The sequence below is a fragment of the Phocoena sinus genome, chromosome 11, assembly GCF_008692025.1.
Source record: "Phocoena sinus isolate mPhoSin1 chromosome 11, mPhoSin1.pri, whole genome shotgun sequence".
In the NCBI taxonomy this organism is placed as follows: domain Eukaryota; kingdom Metazoa; phylum Chordata; class Mammalia; order Artiodactyla; family Phocoenidae; genus Phocoena; species Phocoena sinus.
Window position 1 is genome coordinate 38128076 of NC_045773.1, and position 19330 is coordinate 38147405.

General features: G+C 44.6%; 1 protein-coding gene across 8 annotated transcripts in view; it reads left to right on the top strand.

Annotated features, from left to right (window-relative positions):
• Positions 1 to 332: 332 nt before the first annotated feature.
• Positions 333 to 19330, top strand: part of IFRD2 (interferon related developmental regulator 2) — a 31754-nt gene continuing 12756 nt past the window's right edge. For 3 of the 8 annotated variants that reach the window (XR_004352193.1, XR_004352194.1, XM_032648568.1), the window contains exon 1: positions 334 to 568. Coding sequence is in view for 3 of the 8 variants with exons in the window: in XM_032648568.1 (XP_032504459.1) it covers positions 511 to 568 (58 nt within the window). In the remaining 5 variants the exon portion in view is untranslated. Of the gene's footprint in view, positions 569 to 19330 lie in introns of all 8 variants that reach the window. The other 5 variants (XR_004352197.1, XM_032648569.1, XM_032648570.1 and 2 more) reach the window with 2 other exon arrangements.

The following is a 19330-nucleotide window of genomic DNA, read 5'->3' on the forward strand; positions in this document are numbered from 1 at the left end:
CCCACCCTCTTCCTGTCGCGAGCGTCCCGCTGCAAGTACCCAGAGTTGCCGGTCCTGCGTCGTGGGGAACTACAGAGTTAACGACTACACGTGTTGGGGGAGGGGGGGGGGGGGGGGGTGGGAACGCCGCAAGGCATTGTGGGTGCATAGTTCAGCTAGAGCGTCGTGGGCTTGTGGGTCCCGGGAGCTGACTACAATTCCCAAGGTGCTCTGCGCCCAGCGGGGGGTAATCCGCGCGCAGCACCTTGGGAATAGTAGTTTCGGCCTCATGGAGAGGTTCCATGAACCGAGAGACCAGGAACTCGCCTTCCCGGCCACCCATCTAGCAGGGCGGGGCGCTTCGACACGTTCGGCAGGGCGGGGCGCCTCGCGAAGATGGTGGCGCGCGAGGCGTGTGGCTCCCGTCGTCTGCCCAAGTCTCAACTCAGCGCATTGGCCGGCGACTCGCTGGTCTGGAGCCCCCGCCCGCCGGGTCCCTGACCCCGCGCCCCGCCGCGCCCGATTCCCGGCATGCCCCGCGCCCGAAAAGGCAGCGCGCCCCGCAGAGGCGGCAAGCGCAGCGGAGGAGGTAAGTGGGGGGCTCTGGGCAACTGAGGAACGTTGAGCTGGGGCCCTGTGTGGGTTCCCGTCGGTGTCCTTAAGAGTCCTGGGGTAGAGACTCCAGCCTCGACCAGTCTGGTGCCACCCGCAACTCTCCCCGTGACCTGCACATGCCCAAGGAGTCTGCGGCCACGTGTGCGCCTAACTTGAGTGCGCCGACCGCTTGCCCGGAGCCTTCGCTCCCCGCCCGCACCTGGTCCGCACATCCCGGCCTTGGTTGGTTTCCTCATTGCCTCTCTTCCTAAGTTGTCTGTTGTGATGGACAAACAGGCCAGACGGAGCAGGAAGCCAGCCCCTCCCCAAGCCCTGATCCTTGCCTGGACTGAACTAGGAAGTTGGCCGGAGGCCTGGGCTATCCCGGAGAACTGAGAGGGGGGATGATTGGGAAGCTGCAAAATTTGGGCCTTGACTGCCTGGACCTAGAAGGTTGATGAGCGCCCTGGAGCCGGAGGCAGTCCAGAGAGTCGCTTATCAGGTCGACCAGAGGAGCATGTCCTGGTGCAGTAAACACATGTGTTTACTCTGTAGGGATGGGGTGCTTCTTAGGCACAGCTCAGACCTGGCCGCCACTTCAGTGGGGCTTGGGTGAGGGTGTAACTGAACCAAACGTGGGTCTGCTTGCCCCGGAGCAGTAAAGCCAATCTACTGATGAAACCGCAGAAGTGCATTGGGGGTGGGGTGTGCGTGGTCCGAGTAGCTCCCGTTCGTTAGAGCAGAAAGAATTCAGGGAGAGGCAGAGTGATAGATAAGAAGTGACTTATTAGAGTAGGACACTTGAGAGGCTTACAAGGGGGTGGGTGAGAGGGTGCCATCTGGAAAACATGGTGAGCTATAGTTTTATAATCAAAGGAAGAATGGGGAGGGTGAGAAGACCACCTTCTTCCTCATTATTGAGGAGACATCAAGCTTCCATCATCAGTTCCTTTTCCAAGTCGGGTGGGGAGTTTTCTTGTTCCTACATGGTCAAACCAGGACTGTCATGGCGCAATGGAAATGAGCAAAAAGGCGGTAACATACACTAACATATGATAAATCATTTCAAGTTTTAGTATAATGTCACCCTTTCCTTATATGTTTGTTTTTAGTGCACGTGTGTCCTAGGAATCATTAACCTGAGCTCACTGGGCAGGATGTGGGTCTCATTCCACCATTGTTTTGTTGTTTTGTGGCATGTCTCATGCTTCTGTTGCATGGTTTTGTGGTTAAGCGAACCTGCTTTCTTGAGTGATCATTAACTTACAGGGGTCTCCCATACTGTTTTCTTTACTTATAACCACTTACTGGGATTAACTATTTAATCACCTACTTTGTCCTTTTACTCTGTCCGTATCATTCCCCGCTCCAGGTGTTTACCCTTTATGCTTAAAGGGGGGTAATGGGTGACAACCTATCATTAACTACTTTCTGCTGAGATGGAATGTAGGCCTGCCTGGGGAAGAAGTAAAACACCTGGCTGACTGTCCCTTCTCTGTTAGAAGAACCAGAAGCCAATGCCCCTCCTGTTAGCATTATTCTTTCTTTTTTTTTTTTTGTGCGGTACTCGGGCCTCTCACTGCTGTGGCCTCTCCCATTGTGGAGCACAGGCTCCAGAGGCGCAGGCTCAGTGGCCATGGCTCATGGGCCCAGCCTCTCCGTGACATGTGGGATCCTCCTGGACTGGGGCATGAACCCATGTCCCCTGCATCGGCAGGCGGACTCCCAACCACTGCGCCACCAGGGAAGCCCATTAACATTATTCTTTTAGCCCTTGTGGACGTTAAGCATCAGTGGATGAGTTTATAAAAGATACAAATTGAAAGAAATACAGCAGGGACTTCCTTGGTGGTGCAGTGGTTAAGAATCCGCCTGCCAAGGCAGGGATCACAGGTTCAATCCCTGGTCTGGGAAGATCCCACATGCCAAGGAGCAACTAAGCCCGTGCACCACAACTACTGAGCCTGCGCTCTAGAGACCATGAGCCACAACTACTGAAGCCCACACGCCTAGAGCCCGTGCTCCGCAACAAGAGAAGCCACCACAGTGAGAAGCCTGTGCACCACAATGAAGAGTAGCCCCCACTCTCTGCAACTAGAGAAAGCCCACGTGCAGCAACAAAGATCCAACGCAGCCAAAAAACTAAATACATAAATAAAATAAATAAGTTTATTTAAGAAAAAAAGAAAGAAGTACAGCAATAAGCATTAGAAGAGTTATTAAAAGAGATTGTAGCCACTGTCTTGGAGACCCAAACCATTTTTTCAAAACATTTTACAAATCTGGAAGGCAGTTACTTGAGGCCTCAATCTGTTTGCTTTTGGCTAGGCCCGGAACCTTAATGTTTTATACTTAGGGGTTTATTGAGACTTTTTTTTTTTTTTTTTGGCGGTACGCGGGCCTCTCACTGTTGTGGCCTCTCCCATTGCAGAGCACAGGCTCTGGACGCGCACAGTGGCCATGGCTCATGGGCCCAGCAGCTCTGCAGCATGTGGGATCTTCCCGGACCGGGGCACGAACCCGTGTTCCTTGCATCGGCAGGCGGACTCTCAACCACTGTGCCACCAGGGAAGCCCGAGACTTTTATTTTAGTTATAGATTTACTCTGTTTTTCTTTTTTTTTGGTTAATATCATTTAGTGATAAGGGTGGCTTCCTTGTCCCTCGAGAAACAAAGTGTCCCCTAATCTAGTTATAAGTCCCTTCCATTAAAGAGAGAGGACAATCAGGCACAAACAAAAAGGAATGTAAAAACGACCAGCCATTGATGTTGCACAAAAGGGGTCCCAGGGAGGTGTGCCCCTGTCTCTTTCTTGACACTCCCATTACATATTTCCTATGGTTGTTAAGGCTTTCAGTCTTGGGTTAAGACTGAAAGGGTTGCACTGGTGTTTATGAGAAATTTTATCAAGTGGCTCACCACGTCAATTACCACCTGAAGTTTGAGGCTTGACAGTAGTTATGTAGATGGTATCTCTAGGTGGATCCCCTTTTGGCCTTGGGCCCCCCTCAGTCTTTCGATTGTAAAACCATCAAAGGCCGAGGGATCCCTGTCGCTTTCTGGCATCTGGGGCATTCCCTCTGCCAGTGCCCTGGCTATTTGCAAAGGGTACATTGATGACAGTCTTTCCTTCAGTGCCCCCTTGTCCATGTAGGGTACACTGTCTCGGTACCCACGGGCCCTGTGGTTTACCATGGCCAGATTGGCCCAGAAAGCCCAGCCTCCCCTTTAGTGGTTTTTCAGAGGATCAAGTTACTGCCATCATTTGGGCCTTTTGTATATTTCTTTGGGTGCATTTAATCTTTTAGGTTATATTCCTATTATTGAAAACTGAATAAGCCAATTGGAGCAAGTCGCTTATAGGTGTCTGAGGACCGGCCATTGCTTTTTACCACATATTTATTTATTTATTTATTTAAAAAATGTATGTTTGTTTGGCTGCGTTGGGTCTTTGTTGCTGCACGCGGGCTTTCGCTAGTTGTAGAGAGCGGGGGCTACTCTTCATTGTGGTGCACACGCTTCTCATTTCAGTGGCTTCTCTTGCTGCAGAGCACGGGCTTTAGGTGCACGGGCTTCAGTAGTTGTGGTGTGCGGGCTTCAGTAGTTGTAGCTCGTGTGCTCTAGAGCGCAGGCTCAGTAGTCGTGGCGCAGGAGCTTTAGTTGCTCCGCGGTGTGTGGGATCTTCCCGGACCAGAGATCAAACCCATGTCCCCTGCATTGGCAGATGGATTCTTAATCACTGTGCCACCAGGGAAGTCCGGCCATTGCTTTTTGAATTTTGTGCCTGATGTCTGGGGCAGACTGGGCTATGAAATGCATAGCCAAAAGGGCCTGTCCCTACCGAGAGGAGGGATCCACATTCATATACTTTTTAAAAGTTTCTATTAACCTTTCTTGAAATACTGTCAGATTTTCGTTTAATTCCTGTTGGACTTTTTTTACTTCTTTGTAATTGACAGGTTTTACTGAAAAAAATTTTATAGCCTTTATTAAACAATTAATCATGGTCCCATCTATCCCTATGAATAGAATTTATTTAGTAATTCCACTGTGGGTCTGCCTCGGGGACAGCTTTGTTCTGCAAGCGGTACACTGTGTGGCCCTGTTGGTCTCAGGCTGCCAGTATTATATGCTGTTCTTTCTCTGGGGTGCAGTAGTTGGATAAGATTTGTAAATCCCCCCTGGTGAGATCATTAACCAAATAAACTTTGTGGAAAGCTTAGAATCTTCAGCAAAACTTTCCAACTTCTGCGAGACTTAAATCGGACATTGAAAAAAAGCACATGAACTCGTATTGTTTCTTTTTTTAAAAAATTTATTTATTTTAATTTATTTATTTTTGGCTGCATTGGATTTTCGTTGCTGCATGTGGGCTTTCTCTAGTTGTAGCGAGCGGGGGCTACCCTTTCGTTGCAGTGTGCGGGCTTCTCATTGAGGTGGCTTCTCTTGCAGAGCACGGGCTCTAGGCTCACAGGCTTCAGTAGTTGTGGCATGCAGTCTCAGTAGTTGTGGCTCGCGGGCTCTAGAGCGCAGGCTCAGTAGCTGTGGCGCACAGGCTTAGTCACTCCGTGGCATGTGGGATCTTCCCGGACCAGGGCTCGAACACATGTCCCCTGCATTGGCAGGCGGATTCTCAACCACTGCGCCACCAGGGAAGCCCTCTTATTGTTTCTTGATTTTTATTATAAATTTCTCTTAGAGGCAGAACCCTAGAGGCAGTTGGTTAGTAACTTATGCCTCTGCGGGTGCTAGCTGGACTGAAAATGGGCCCCTTGGGTAACTCGGAGTACAGAGGAGCTCCTGAATATATCGGAGGTCTCTCCTTACCCTTGGGTGCATTTTTCCCTGGGATAATAGTCTCCGCTGGAGGAATGGCTCCCGCCTGTAAGATAGCCCTTGTTGGAGCAGCCATTTCCAAGGACACAGCAGCTTCCACTGGAGCAATGGTTAGCTATCTAAAAGTTTCGTTTCCCTGTCAAAATCCACCCACCGTGCAATTTAATCAAGATTTACAACTTTAGATGTTATCTCCTCTTTTTTTTTTTAATATTTATTTACTCATTTGGCTGCATCAGGTCTTTGTTGCTGCACGTGGGATCTTCATTGCTGCATTCGGGATCTTTAGTTGCGGCATGTGGGATCTAGTTTCCTGACCAAGGATCGAACCCGGGCGCCCTGCATTGGGAGCACGGAGTCCCAACCACTGGACCACCAGGGAAGTCCCTAGATGTAATCTCTTCTAAAGTAGTCTCCCAACGAGGTGTTAATGCCAGAGAAATTGCCACAAAGGAGTAGTACAGAAGGTGTCCCCAGTGGTGAACCGTGTTGCTGCAAACTGGAAATAAAGGGTCAGACCCTTGGGAGGAGGGGAAGACTGACATCAGTGCTCAGGAAGTTCTCCGTTGGGCACTTCTAGTAATTAGGGTAAAAGTACCTTAATTCTTGGAAGTTGATTCCCTTCAGTTTCTTTGTGCCTGATGTACTTAAGAATACCTGATAAGAGGCCTTTTATCTGGGTTGGACACATTCTTTTAAATGATTTTTTTTAACAAATTTATTTATTTTATTTTTGCCAGCGTTGGGTCTTTGTTGTTGCGCGCAGGCTTTTCTCTGGTTGCAGAAAGCGGGGGCTACTCTTCACTTTGGTGTGCAGACTTCCATTGCGGTGGCTTCTCTTGTTGCGGAGCACAGGCTCTAGGCGCACGGGCTTCAGTAGTTGTGGCTCGCAGGCTGTAGAGCGCAGGCTCAGTAGTTGTGGCATACGGGCTTAGTTGCTCTGCGGCATGTGGGATCTTCCCAGACCAGGACTTGAACCCGTGTCCCCTGCATTGGCAGGCGGATTCTTAACCACTGCGCCACCAGGGAAGCTCTAAATGATTTTTTTTCCCTTGTATGTATAATCCCCTGGTTATACATTATGGGCATCTAATTTTCATCCAAGGATAGATTACAGTGATCAGCTTTAGAAACAAGCTTAGAATATCTTTTTAATAACTTAATTAATCTTTACAGTAATATAACATAGCAACAAAGAGCTATTTGAAAAGTGAGAGTTTTTTGGGAGTTTGTTTTACGTTACAAAATTTTATACTGGAGTATAGTTGATTTACGATGTTGTGTTTCAGGTGTACAGCAAAGTGATTTAGTTATACATATACATATATTCATTCTTTTTCAGATTCTTTTCTCAGATAGGTTATCACAGAATATTGAGTAGAGTTCTCTGTATTATACAGTAGGTGCCCTGTATGCCCACTTTCTGGAGAGTTTTTATCATAAACCGGTATTGAATTTTGTCAAAAGCTTTTTCTGCATGTATTGAGATGATCATATGGTTTTTATTCTTCAATTTGTTAATGTGGTGTATCACATTGATTGATTTGCGTATATTGAAGAATCCTTGCATCCCTGGGATAAATCCCACTTGATCATGGTATATGATCCTTTGAGTGTGTTGTTGGATTCTGTTTGCTAGTATTTTGTTGAGGATTTTTGCATCTATATTCATCAGTGATACTGGTCTGTAATTTTCTTTTTTTGTAGTATCTTTGTCTGGTTTTGGTATCAGGGTGACGGTGGCCTCATAGAATGAGTTTGGGAGTGTTCCTTCCTCCGCAATTTTTTGGAAGAGTTTGAGAAGGATGGGTGTTAGCTCTTCTCTAAATGTTTGATAGAATTCACCTGTGAAGCCATCTGGTCCTGGACTTTTGTTTGTTGGAAGATTTTTAATTATGTTTTCAATTTCATTACTTGTGATAAGTGTGTTTATATTTCTAACTCTTCCTGGTTCAGTCTTAGGATATTGAACCTTTACAAGAATTTGTCCCTTCATGGTTGTCCATTTTATTGGCATATAGTTGTTTGTAGTAGTCTCTTGTAATTCTTTGTATATCTGCGGTGTCAGTTGTGATGTCTCCCTTTTCATTTCTAATTTTATTGGTTTACGTCCTCTCCCTTTTTTTCTTGGTGAGTCTGGCTAAAGGTTTATCAATTTTGTTTATCTTGTGAAAGAACCAGCTTTTAGTTTTATTGATCTTTGCTATTGTTTTCTTCATTTCTATTTCATTTATTTCTGCCCTGATCTTTTTTTTTTACACCTTCATTGGAGTATAATTGCTTTACAATGGTGTGTTGGTTTCTGCTTTATAACAAAGTGAACCAGTTATACATATACATATCTTCCCATATCTCTTCCCTCTCGCGTCTCCCTCCCTCCCACCCTCCCTATCCCACCCCTCCAGGCGGTCACAAAGCACCAAGCTGATCTCCCTGTGCTATGCGGCTGCTTCCCACTAGCTATCTACCTTACATTTGGTAGTATATATATGTCCATGCCTCTCTCTCGCTTTGTCACAGCTTACCCTTCCGCCTCCCCATTATCAAGTCCATTGTCTAGTAGGTCTGTGTCTTTATTCCTGTCTTACCCGAAGGTTCTTCATGACATTTTTTTCTTAAATTCCATATATATGTGTTAGCATACGGTATTTGTATTTCTCTTTCTGACTTACTTCACTCTGTATGACAGACTCTAGGTCTATCCACCTTGTTACAAATAGCTCAATTTAGTTTCTTTTTATGGCTGAGTAATATTCCATTGTATATATGTGCCACATCTTCTTTATCCATTCATCCAATGATGGACACTTAGGTTGCTTCCATCTCCTGGCTATTGTAAATAGAGCTGCAGTGAACATTTTGGTACATGACTCTTTTTGAATTATGGTTTTCTCAGGGTATATGCCCAGTAGTGGGATTGCTGGGTCATATGGTAGTTCTATTTGTAGTTTTTTAAGGAACCTCCATACTGTTCTCCATAGTGGCTGTACCAATTCACATTCCCACCAGCAGTGCAAGAGTGTTCCCTTTTCTCCACACCCTCTCCAGCATCTATTCTTTCTAGATTTTTTGATGATGGCCGTTCTGACTGGTGTGAGATGATATCTCATTGTAGTTTTGATTTGCATTTCTCTAATGATTAATGATGTTGAGCATTCTTTCATGTGTTTGTTGGCAGTCTGTATATCTTCTTTGGAGAAATGTCTGTTTAGGTCTTCTGCCCATTTTTGGATTGGGTTGTTTGTTATTGAGCTGTATGAGCCGCTTATAAATTTTGGAGATTAATCCTTTGTCAGTTGCTTCATTTGCAAATGTTTTCTCCCATTCTGAGGGTTGTCTTTTTGGTCTTGTTTATGGTTTCCTTTGCTGTGCAAAAGCTTTGAAGTTTCATTAGGTCCCATTTGTTTATTTTTGTTTTTATTTCCATTTCTCTAGGCGGTGGGTCAAAAAGGATCTTGCTGTGATTTATGTCATAGAGTGTTCTGCCTATGTTTTCCTCTAAGAGTTTGATAGTTTCTGGCCTTACATTTAGGTCTTTAATCCATTTTGAGCTTATTTTTGTGTATGGTGTTAGGGAGTGATCTAATCTCATACTTTTACATGTACCTGTCCAGTTTTCCCAGCACCACTTATTGAAGAGGCTGTCCTTTCTCCACTGTACATTCCTGCCTCCTTTATCAAAGACAAGGTGACCATATGTGTGTGGGTTTATCTCTGGACTTTCTATCCTGTTCCATTGATGTATCTTTCTGTTTTTGTGCCAGTACCATACTGTCTTGATTACTGTAGCTTTGTAGTATAGTCTGAAGTCAGGGAGCCTGATTCCTCCAGCTCCGTTTTTCGTTCTCAAGATGGCTTTGGCTATTCAGGGTCTTTTGTGTTTCCATACAAATTGTGAAATTTTTTGTTCTAGTTCTGTGAAAAATGCCAGTGGCAGTTTGATAGGGATTGCATTGAATCTGTAGATTGCTTTGGGTAGTAGAGTCATTTTCACAATGTTGATGCTTCCAATCCAAGAACATCATATATCTCTCCATCTATTTGTATCCTCTTTAATTTCTTTCATCAGTGTCTTATAGTTTTCTGCATACAGGTCTTTTGTCTCCTTAGGTAGGTTTATTCCTAGATATTTTATCCTTTTTGTTGCACTGGTAAATGGGAGTGTTTTCTTGATTTCACTTTCAGATTTTTCATCATTAGTGTATAGGAATGCCAGAGATTTCTGTGCATTAATTTGTATCCTGCTACTTTACCAAATTCATTGATTAGCTCTAGTCGTTTTCTGGTAGCATCTTTAGGATTCTCTATGTATAGTATCATGTCATCTGCAAAGAGTGACAGCTTTACTTCTTCTTTTCTGATATGGATTCCTTTTATTTCCTTTTCTTCTCTGATTGCTGTGGCTAAAACTTCCAAAACTATGTTGAATAAGAGTGGTGAGGGTGGGCAACCTTGTCTTGTTCCTGATCTTAGTGGAAATGCTTTCAGTTTTTCACCATTGAGGACGATGTTGGCTGTGGGTTTGTCATATATGGCCTTTATTATGTTGAGGAAAGTTCCCTCTATGCATACTTTCTGCAGGGTTTTTATCATAAATGGGTGTTGAATTTTGTCGAAAGCTTTCTCTGCATCTATTGAGATGATCATATGGTTTTTCTACTTCAATTTGTTAATATGGTTTATCACATTGATTGTTTTGCATATATTGAAGAATCCTTGCATTCCTGGAATAAACCCCACTTGATCATGGTGTATGATCCTTTTATTGTGCTGTTGGATTCTGTTTGCTAGTATTTTGTTGAGGATTTTTGCATCCATGTTCATCAGTGATATTGGCCTGTAGTTTTCTTTCTTTGTGACATCCTTGTCTGGTTTTGGTATCAAGGTGATGGTGGCCTCGTAGAATGAGTTTGGGAGTCTTCCTCCCTCTGCTATATTTTGGAAGAGTTTGAGAAGATAGGTGTTATCTCTTCTCTGAATATTTGATAGAATTCGCCTGTGAAGCCATCTGGTCCTGGGCTTTTGTTTTTTGGAAGATTTTTAATCACAGTTTCAATTTCAGTGCTTGTGATTGGTCTGTTCATATTTTCTATTTCTTCCTGATTCAGCCTTGGCAGGTTGTGCACTTCTAAGAATTTGTCCATTTCTTCCAGGGTGTCCATTTCATTGACATAGAGTTGCTTGTAGTAATCTCTCATGATCTTTTGTATCTCTGCAGTGTCAGTTGTTACTTCTCCTTTTTCATTTCTAATTATATTGATTTGAGTCTTCTCCCTTTTTTTCTTGATGAGTCTGGCTAGTGGTTTATCAATTTTGTTTATCTTCTCAAAGAACCAGCTTTTAGTTTTATTGATCTTTGCTATTGTTTCCTTCAGTTCTTTTTCATTTATTTCTGATCTGATTTTTATGTTTTCTTTCCTTCTGCTAACTTTGGGGATTTTTTGTTCTTTCTCTAATTGCTTTAGGTGCAAGGTTAGGTTGTTTATTCGAGATGTTTCCTGCTTCTTAAGGTAGGATTGTATTGCTATAAACTTCCCTCTTAGAACTGCTTTTGCTGCATCCCATAGGTTTTGGGTCGTCGTGTCTCCATTGTCATTTGTTTCTAGGTATTTTTAAATTTCCTGTTTGACTTCTTCAGTGATCACTTCGTTATTAGGTAGTGTATTGTTTAGCCTCCACGTGTTTGTATATTTTACAGATCTTTTCCTGTAATTGATATCTAGTCTCATAGCATTGTGGTCGGAAAAGATACTTGAAACAATTTCAATTTTCTTAAATTTACCAAGGCTTGACTTGTGACCCAAGATATGATCTATCCTGGAGAGAAAAATGTGTATTCTGTCGTTTTGGGATGGAATGTCCTATAAATATCAATTAAGTCCATCTCTTTTAATGTATCATTTAAAGCTTGTGTTTCCTTATTTATTTTCATTTTGGATGATCTGTCCATTGGTGAAAGTGGGCTGTTAAAGTCCCCTACTATGAATGTGTTACTGTCGATTTCCCCTTTTATGGCTGTTAGTATTTGCCTTATGTATTGAGGTGCTTCTATGTTGGGTGCATAAATATTTACAATTGTTATATCTTCTTCTTGGATTGATCCCTTGATCATTATGTAGTGTCCTTCTTTGTGTCTTCTAATAGTCTTTATTTTAAAGTCTGTTTTGTCTGATATGAGAATTGCTACTCCAGCTTTCTTTTGGTTTCCATTTGTATGGAGTATCTTTTTCCATCCCTTTACTTTCAGTCTGTATGTGTCTCTAGGTCTGAAATGGGTCTCTTGTAGACAGCATATATATGGGTCTTGTTTTTGTATCCATTCAGCCACTCTCTGTCTTTTGGTGGGAGCATTTAGTCCATTTACAGTTAAGGTAATTATCGATATGTATGTTCCTATTCCCATTTTCTTAATAGTTTCTTAATTGTTTTCTTAATTGTTCATTATTGTAAGTCTTTACCTTCTCTTATATTTCTTGCCTAGAGAAGTTCCTTTAGCATTTGTTGTAAAGCTGGTTTGGTGGTGCTGAACTCTCTCAGCTTTTGCTTGTCTGTAGAGGTTTTAATTTCTCCATCAAATCTGAATGAGATCCTTGCTGGGTAGAGTAATCATGGTTGCAGGTTTTTCTCCTTTATCACTTTAAATATGTCCTGCCAGTCCCTTCTGGCTTGCAGAGTTTCTGTTGAAAGATCAGCTGTTAACCTTATGGGGATTCCCTTGTGTGTTATTTGTTGTTTTTCCCTTGCTGCTTTTAACATGTTTTCTTTGTATTTAATTTTTGACACTTTGATTAATATGTGTCTTGGCGTATTCCTCCTTGGATTTATCCTGTATGGGACTCTCTGTGCTTCCTGGACTGATTAACTATTTCCTTTCCCATATTAGGGAAGTTTTCAACTATAATCTCTTCAAATATTTTCTTAGTCCTTTTCTTTTTCTCTTCTTCTTCTGGAACCCCTATAATTCGAATGTTGGTACGTTTAATGTTGTCCCAGAGGTCTCTGAGACTGTCCTCAGTTCTTTTCATTCTTTTTTCTTTATTCTGCTCTGCAGTAGTTATTTCCACTATTTTATCTTCCAGGTCACTTATCCGTTCTTCTGCCTTAGTTATTCTGCTATTGATCCCATCTAGAGTGTTTTTAATTTCATTTATTGTGTTGTTCATCGTTGTTTGTTTCATCTTTAGTTCTTCTAGGTCCTTGTTAAATGTTTCTTGCATTTTGTCTATTCTATTTCCAAGATTTTGGATCATCTTTACTATCATTATTCTGAATTCTTTTTCCGGTAGACTGCCTATTTCCTCCTCATTTGTTACATCTGGTGGGTTTTTATCTTGCTCCTTCATCTGCTATGTGTTTTTCTGTCTTCTCATTTTGCTTATCTTACTGTGTTCTGGGTCTCCTCTTTGTAGGCTGCAGGTTTGTCGTTCCCGCTGTTCTTGGTGTCTGTCCCCAGTGGCTAAGGTTGGTTCAGTGGGTTGTGTAGGCTTCATGATGGAGGGGACTAGTGCCTGTGTTCTGGTGGATGAGGCTGGATCTTGTCTTTCTGGTGGGCAGGTCCACGTCTGGTGGTGTGTTTTGGGGTGTCTGTGGACTTATTATGATTTTATGCAGCCTCTCAGCTAATGGGTGGGGTTGTGTTCCTGTCTTGCTAGTTGTTTGGCATAGGGTATCCAGCACTGTAGCTTGCTGGTCGTTGAGTGAAGCTGGGTGCTGGTGTTGAGATGGAGATCTCTGGGAGATTTTCGCTGTTTGATATTATGTGGAGCTGGGAGGTCTCTTGTGCACCAGTGTCCTGAAGTTGGCTCTCCCACCTCAGAGGCACAGCACTGACTCCTGGCTGCAGCACCAAGAACCTTTCATCCATATGGCTCAGAATAAAAGGGAGAAAAAGTAGAAAGAAGGAATTAGTAGAAAGAAAGAAAGAAAAGAAAGAAAGCAGGAAGGAAGGAAGGAAGGAAAGGGGAGGGAGGGAGGAAGGAAGGAGGGAAGGAAGGAAAAAAAGATAAAGTAAAATAAAGTAAGATAAAATATAAAGTTATTAAATAATTATTAAGAAAAAAATTAAAACAAACAAAAGACGGACGTATGGAACCCTAGGACAAATGGTGGTAGCAAAGGTATACAGACAAAATCTCACACAGAAGCATATACATACATACTCACAAAAAGACTAAAAGGGGAAAAAATCATAAATCTTGCTCTCAAAGTCCACCACATCAAGTTGATTGTGGAGCTTTAATCTGCTGCTTCTGAGGCTGCTGGGAGAGATTTCCCTTTCTCTTTGTTCTCACAGCTCCCAGGAGCTCAGCTTTGGATTTGGCCTCGCCTCTGTGTGTCGCAGGAGGGCGTCTGTTCTTCGCTCAGACAGGACGGGGTTAAAGGAGCAGCTGCTTCGGGGGCTCTGGCTCACTCAGGCTGGGGGGGAGGGAGGGGAACGGAGTGCGGGGTGAGCCTGCGGTGGCAGAGGCCGGCGTGACATTGCACCCGCCTGAGGCGCGCCATGTGTTCTCCCGGGGAAGTTGTCCCTGGATCCCGGGACCCTGGCAGTGGCGGGCTGCACAGGCTTCCCGGAAGTGGGGTGTGGATAGTGACCTGTGCTTGCACACAGGGTTCTTGGTGGCGGCAGCAGCAGCGTTAGCGTTTCATGCCCGTCTCTGGGGGATGCGCTTTTAGCCGAGGCTCGCGCCCGTCTCTGGAATTCCTTTAAGCAGCGCTCTTAATCCCCTCTCCTCGCGCAACAGGAAACGAAGAGGGATGAATAAGTCTCTTGCCTCTTCGGCAGGTCCAGACTTTTCCGTACTCCCTCCCAGCTAGCCGTGGTGCACTAACCCCCTGCAGGCTGTGTTCATACCGCCAACCCCAGTCCTCTCCCTGTACTCCAGACCGAAGCCCAAGCCCGAGCCTCACCTCCCAGCCGCGCCCGCCCCAGCGGGTGAGCTGACCAGCCTCTTGGGCTGGTGAGTGCTGGTTAGCAGCGATCCTCTGTGCGGGAATCTCTCTGCTTTTCCCTCTGCACCCCTGTTAATGTGCTCTCCTCCGCGGTTCCGAAGCTTCCCCCCTCCGCCACCCGCAGTCTCCGCCCGCGAAGGGGCTTCTAGTGTGTGGAAACCTTTCCTCCTTCACGACTCTCTCCCACTGGTGCAGGTCCCGTCCCTATCCTTTTGTCTCTGTTAATTCTTTTTTCTTTTGCCCTACCCAGGTACGGGGGACTTTCTTGCCTTTTGGGAGGTCTGAGGTCTTCTGCCAGCGTTCAGTAGGTGTTATGTAGGAGTTGTTCCACGTGTAGATGTATTTCTGGTGTATCTGTGGCGAGGAAGTTGATCTCCGCGACTTACTCTTCCGCCATCTTCCCTAATCCCCTGCCCTGATCTTTTATTTCTTTCCTTCTACTGACTTTGGGTTTTCTTTGTTCTTCTTTCTCTAGATGTTTTAAGTGTAGGGTTAGATTGTTTATTTGCGATTTTTCTTATTTCTTGAGGTGAGATTGAATTGCTGTAAACTTCCCTCTTAGAACTGCTTTTAATGTGTCCCATAGGTTTTGGGTCGTCCTGTTTTCATTGTTACTTGTTTCTATGTATTTTTTTATTCTTCTTTGATTTCTTCAGTGATCTCTTGGTTATTTAGTAGCGCACTGTTTAGCCTGCATGTATTTGTTTTTTACAGTTTTTTTCTTGTGATTTCCAATCTCATAGCATTGTCATCAGAAATCTCTAGGTATTTTTTGAATTCCTCTTTGATTTCTTCAGTGATCCACTGGTTGTTTAGTAAAATATTGTTTAACCTCCACATGTTTATGTTTTTTACAATTTTTTTCCTGTTATTTTTTTTCTTTAAATTTTTATTGGAGTATAGTTTACAGTGTTTGTTAGTTTCACATGTACAAAAAAGAGAATGTTATATATATTCTTTTTTGAATTCTTTTCTTATAAAGGTTATGAAAGAGTGTTGAGTAGAGTTCCCTGTGCTCTACAGTAGGTCCTTGTCGATTGTCTGTTTTATATACATTCGTGTGTACATGTTAATCCCAACCTACAAATTTATCCCTCCTTGCCCTCTATCCCCTTTGGTAACCATGATTTTCTTTCCTTTTCTTTTCTTGTTTTTTTTGGCCATGCCGCGCAGCTTCTGGGATCTTAGTTCGGTGACCACGGATAGAACCCGGACCTTGACAGTAAAAGCTCAGAGCCCTGGGCTTCCCTGGTGGTGCAGTGGTTGAGCGTCTGCCTGCCGATGCAGGGGACACGGGTTCGTGCCCTGGTCCGGGAAGATCCCACATGCCGCGGAGCAGCTAGGCCCGTGATCAATGGCCGCTGAGCCTGCGTGTCCAGAGCCTGTGCTCCGCAACGGGAGAGGCCACAACAGTGAGAGGCCCGCGTACTGCAAAAAAAAAAAAAAAAAAAAAAAAAGGAAAGCTCAGAGCCCTAACCACTGGACTCATGGGGAATTACCCATAAGTTTCTTTTCTAAATCTATGAGTCTGTTTTGTAAATTAGTTCATTTGTATCAATTTTTAGATTCCACACATAAGTGATATCATAAGATGTTTTTGGTTCTTTGACTTACTGTGATCATCTTTAGGTCCTTCTTATTGCTGCAAATAGCATTATTTTGTCCTTTTTTGTGGCCAATATTACATTGTATATATTTACCACATCTTCTTTATCCATTCATTTATCGATGGACATTTTGGTTGCTTCCTTGTCTTGGTTATTGTATATACTGTTGCAGTGCACGTAGGGGTGCGTGAGCCATTTGGAACTATGGTGTTTTTCTGGATATTCGCCCAGAAGTGGGATTGCCGGATCATATGATTGCTCATTTTTCGTTTGTTGAGGAACTTCGCTGCTGCTCTCCATACTGGCTGTGCCCTTTTACATTCCCCCCAACAGTGTAGGAGGGTTCCTTTTTCTTCACACCCTGTCCAGCATTTACTGTTTGTAGACTTTTTGAGGATGGCCATTCTGACTGGTGTGAGATGATACCTCCTTGTAGTTTTGATTTGCATTTCTCTAATAATTAGCGATGCTGAGTATGTTTTTGTGTGCTTTTTTTTTTTTTTAAACAGAGTAAAATGTACCTCTTAAAATTGGGTTTTGAAAGTCAGCCCTGTTTTGAATTCTGTTTTGATTACCTACTCCCGGACATTTCTCTAGGGCAGGTATCATTTATTTACAGCCCCACAGGCCTTGTGAATATTAAGTATCCAGAAGCACTGGTTTTAGAGTTGTTGTTACTCTTTTTTTTTTAGCGGTTTGCGGGCCTTACTGTTGTGGCCCCTCCCGTTGCAGAGCGGCCATGGCTCACGGGCCCAGCCGCTCTGCGGCATGTGGGATCTTCCCAGACCGGGGCATGAACCCGTGTCCCCTGCATCGGCAGGCGGACTCTCAACCACTGCGCCACCAGGGAAGCCCTGTTGTTACTCTTAACTGCCACATGGTGGCAGGGTTATGCATGCCCAACTTTGGGTCTTAGGGCAACCAGGGCCTTAGTTAAAGAAAGTCCTGTTCCTGGGTTGTAACTGAGAGTAGAATGTGCCAGAAAAAACACCCAAGGGCTTGTGTCTCCTTACTTCTTCCCTCTTACCCTTCACCCTCCAGACAAATTGCAACCCCTGTAAAACCACGATGCTGAGGGTATTGAGTGTACTTTGGTGGGGGACTCTATGGAAGGAGGATGGAGGTGGGAACTCCACCTCCAGGAGATGTGCAGCCCAGGTGACTTTTCTTTTTTTTAAAAATTTTTAATTTTATTTATTTGTTTTTGGCTGTGTTGGGTCTTCGTTGCTGTGCGCAGGCTTTCTCTAGTTGTGGCGAGCGGGGGCTGTTCTTCGTTGCAGTGCGTGGGCTTCTCATTGTGGTGGCTTCTCTCATGGTAGAGCACAGGCTCTAGGCGCACGGGCTTCAGTAGTTGTGGCGCACGGGCTTAGTTGCTCCGCGGCATGTGGGATCTTCCCAGATCAGGGATCGAACCCGTGTCCCCTGCACTAGCAGGCGGATTCTCAACCACTGCGCCACCAGGGAAGCCCCCAGGTGACTTTTCAAAGCTCTTCTAGCCCAGAGGGTCCACCATCCTTTGGGTGCACTATATTTGGTTTAGCTGTAGGAGGGCCCGCCTTGATCTGGAGATTTTGTCTCATCCAGAAGGGACCAGGCACTCCAGGTCCAAGAGGGCTCATCTGCTGGCACATCCTCCCCAGCTCGCTCATGCCCACAGCGGTCCTGCCTTTGGACCCAACCTGCTTAAGCTCCATGGATGTGACTCCAGCCTAGGTCCCTGAGGCCTGAGGGGAATAGAGTAGGGATTTCTTTCTCTCTTTCTTCCTTCCTTCTTTCCTTTTCTTTTTCTTTCCTTTTCTTTAATTGAATTTTTCTTTTATTTTGGCATATAGTTGATTTACCATATTGTGTTTGTTTTAGGTGTACAGCAATGTCATTCTGTTGCACATTTACATATATCTGCTCTTTTTCAGATTTTTTTTTTGATATTTATTTATTTGGCTGCACCGGGTCTTAGTTGTGGCATGCAGGATCTAGTTCCCTGACTAGGGGTCGAACCCCGGCCCTCTTGTGTTGGGAGCGTGGAGTCTTAATTTCTGGACCACCAGGAAAATTCCTTTTATCAGATACAGGGTCTGAGTAGAGTTCCCTGTGCTCTACAGCAGGTCCTTGTTGATTATCCATTTTATATATTAATGTGTAAATGTTAACCCCAGCCCCCTAATTTTTCCCACCCCTCTTCCCATATCCCCCCCGCCCCCCCAAGTAATTGTGCCTTCCCTCTCTGGTGAACCTAGGCTGCTGCTGCGTTTTTTTTTTTGTTTTGTTTTTTTTGTTTTTTGGCTACGTTGGGTCTTCGTTGCTATGTGCAGGCTTTCTCTAGTTGCAGCGAGCGGGAGCTACTCTTTGTTGTGGTGCGCAGGCTTTTCATTGCGGTGGCTTCTCTTGTTGCAGAGCACAGGCTCTAAGTGTGTGGGCTTCAGTGGCACGCGGGCTCAGTAGTTGTGGCGCGTGGGCTTAGTTGCTCTGTGGCATGTGGGATCTTCCTGGACCAGGGCTCAAACCTGTGTCCCCTGCATTGGCAGGAGGATTCTTAACCACTGCGCCACCAGGGAAGTCCGGACCTAGGCTTCTTAGGAGTACACCCTCATTTGCCACAGTCCAGCCTCTTCAAGTGTCTCCACACAGCCAACCCTGGTCTGACTTCTGGAGCCTGATATTCAGCACCCCACCCCCACCAACAGAGGAGCGTCTCAGGCTCTGGTGCACAGGGTGCTGCACTGGGTGGAGGTGCCTACCTTACGTGCAGATTACCCTCTGTTTGCCATTGCACACACGTTGCTGCACTGTCTTCTTAGGGTCTGGACCTTCCCCTTTGTCTAGGCTAAGGTCCCTGTCAGTGATCAGGCTTCCCAGGGTGCTGGAATATGTTTACCTTCACTGCTCCTTCCCTGGGGCACTAGGTTCCTAGTGTCTAGATTCCTTCCCCACCCCGCCCCGCCTTTTTTTTTTTTTTTTAAGCCGAGTCTCACTGCTTCGGAATCTTAGTTCTTTGACCAGGGATGGCATCTGTGACCCCCGCAGAGGAAACGTGGGGTCCTAACCACTGCACCGCCAGGGAATTCCCTTTCTTTTTCCTTTTGTCCTTCCCGGTTACGTGGAGGTTTTCTTGCCCTTTCGGAAGTCTGAGGTGTTCCTCCGGCATTCAGTAGGTGTGTGTGAATCATTCCACTTGTAGGTGTATTTTTAATGTCTTTGTAGGAGAGGGTGAGCTCCCCGTCCTACTCCTCTGCCATCTTAATCCTGTCTTGAAAAGTGAGTTTTAGACAGTAGATACTGACCTCAATTAGCAAAACTAAAATTTAATATTTATTAAAACATAATTTTTTGTAGGCGTGAAATAAAAATTTTTTCTTTAAAATAAC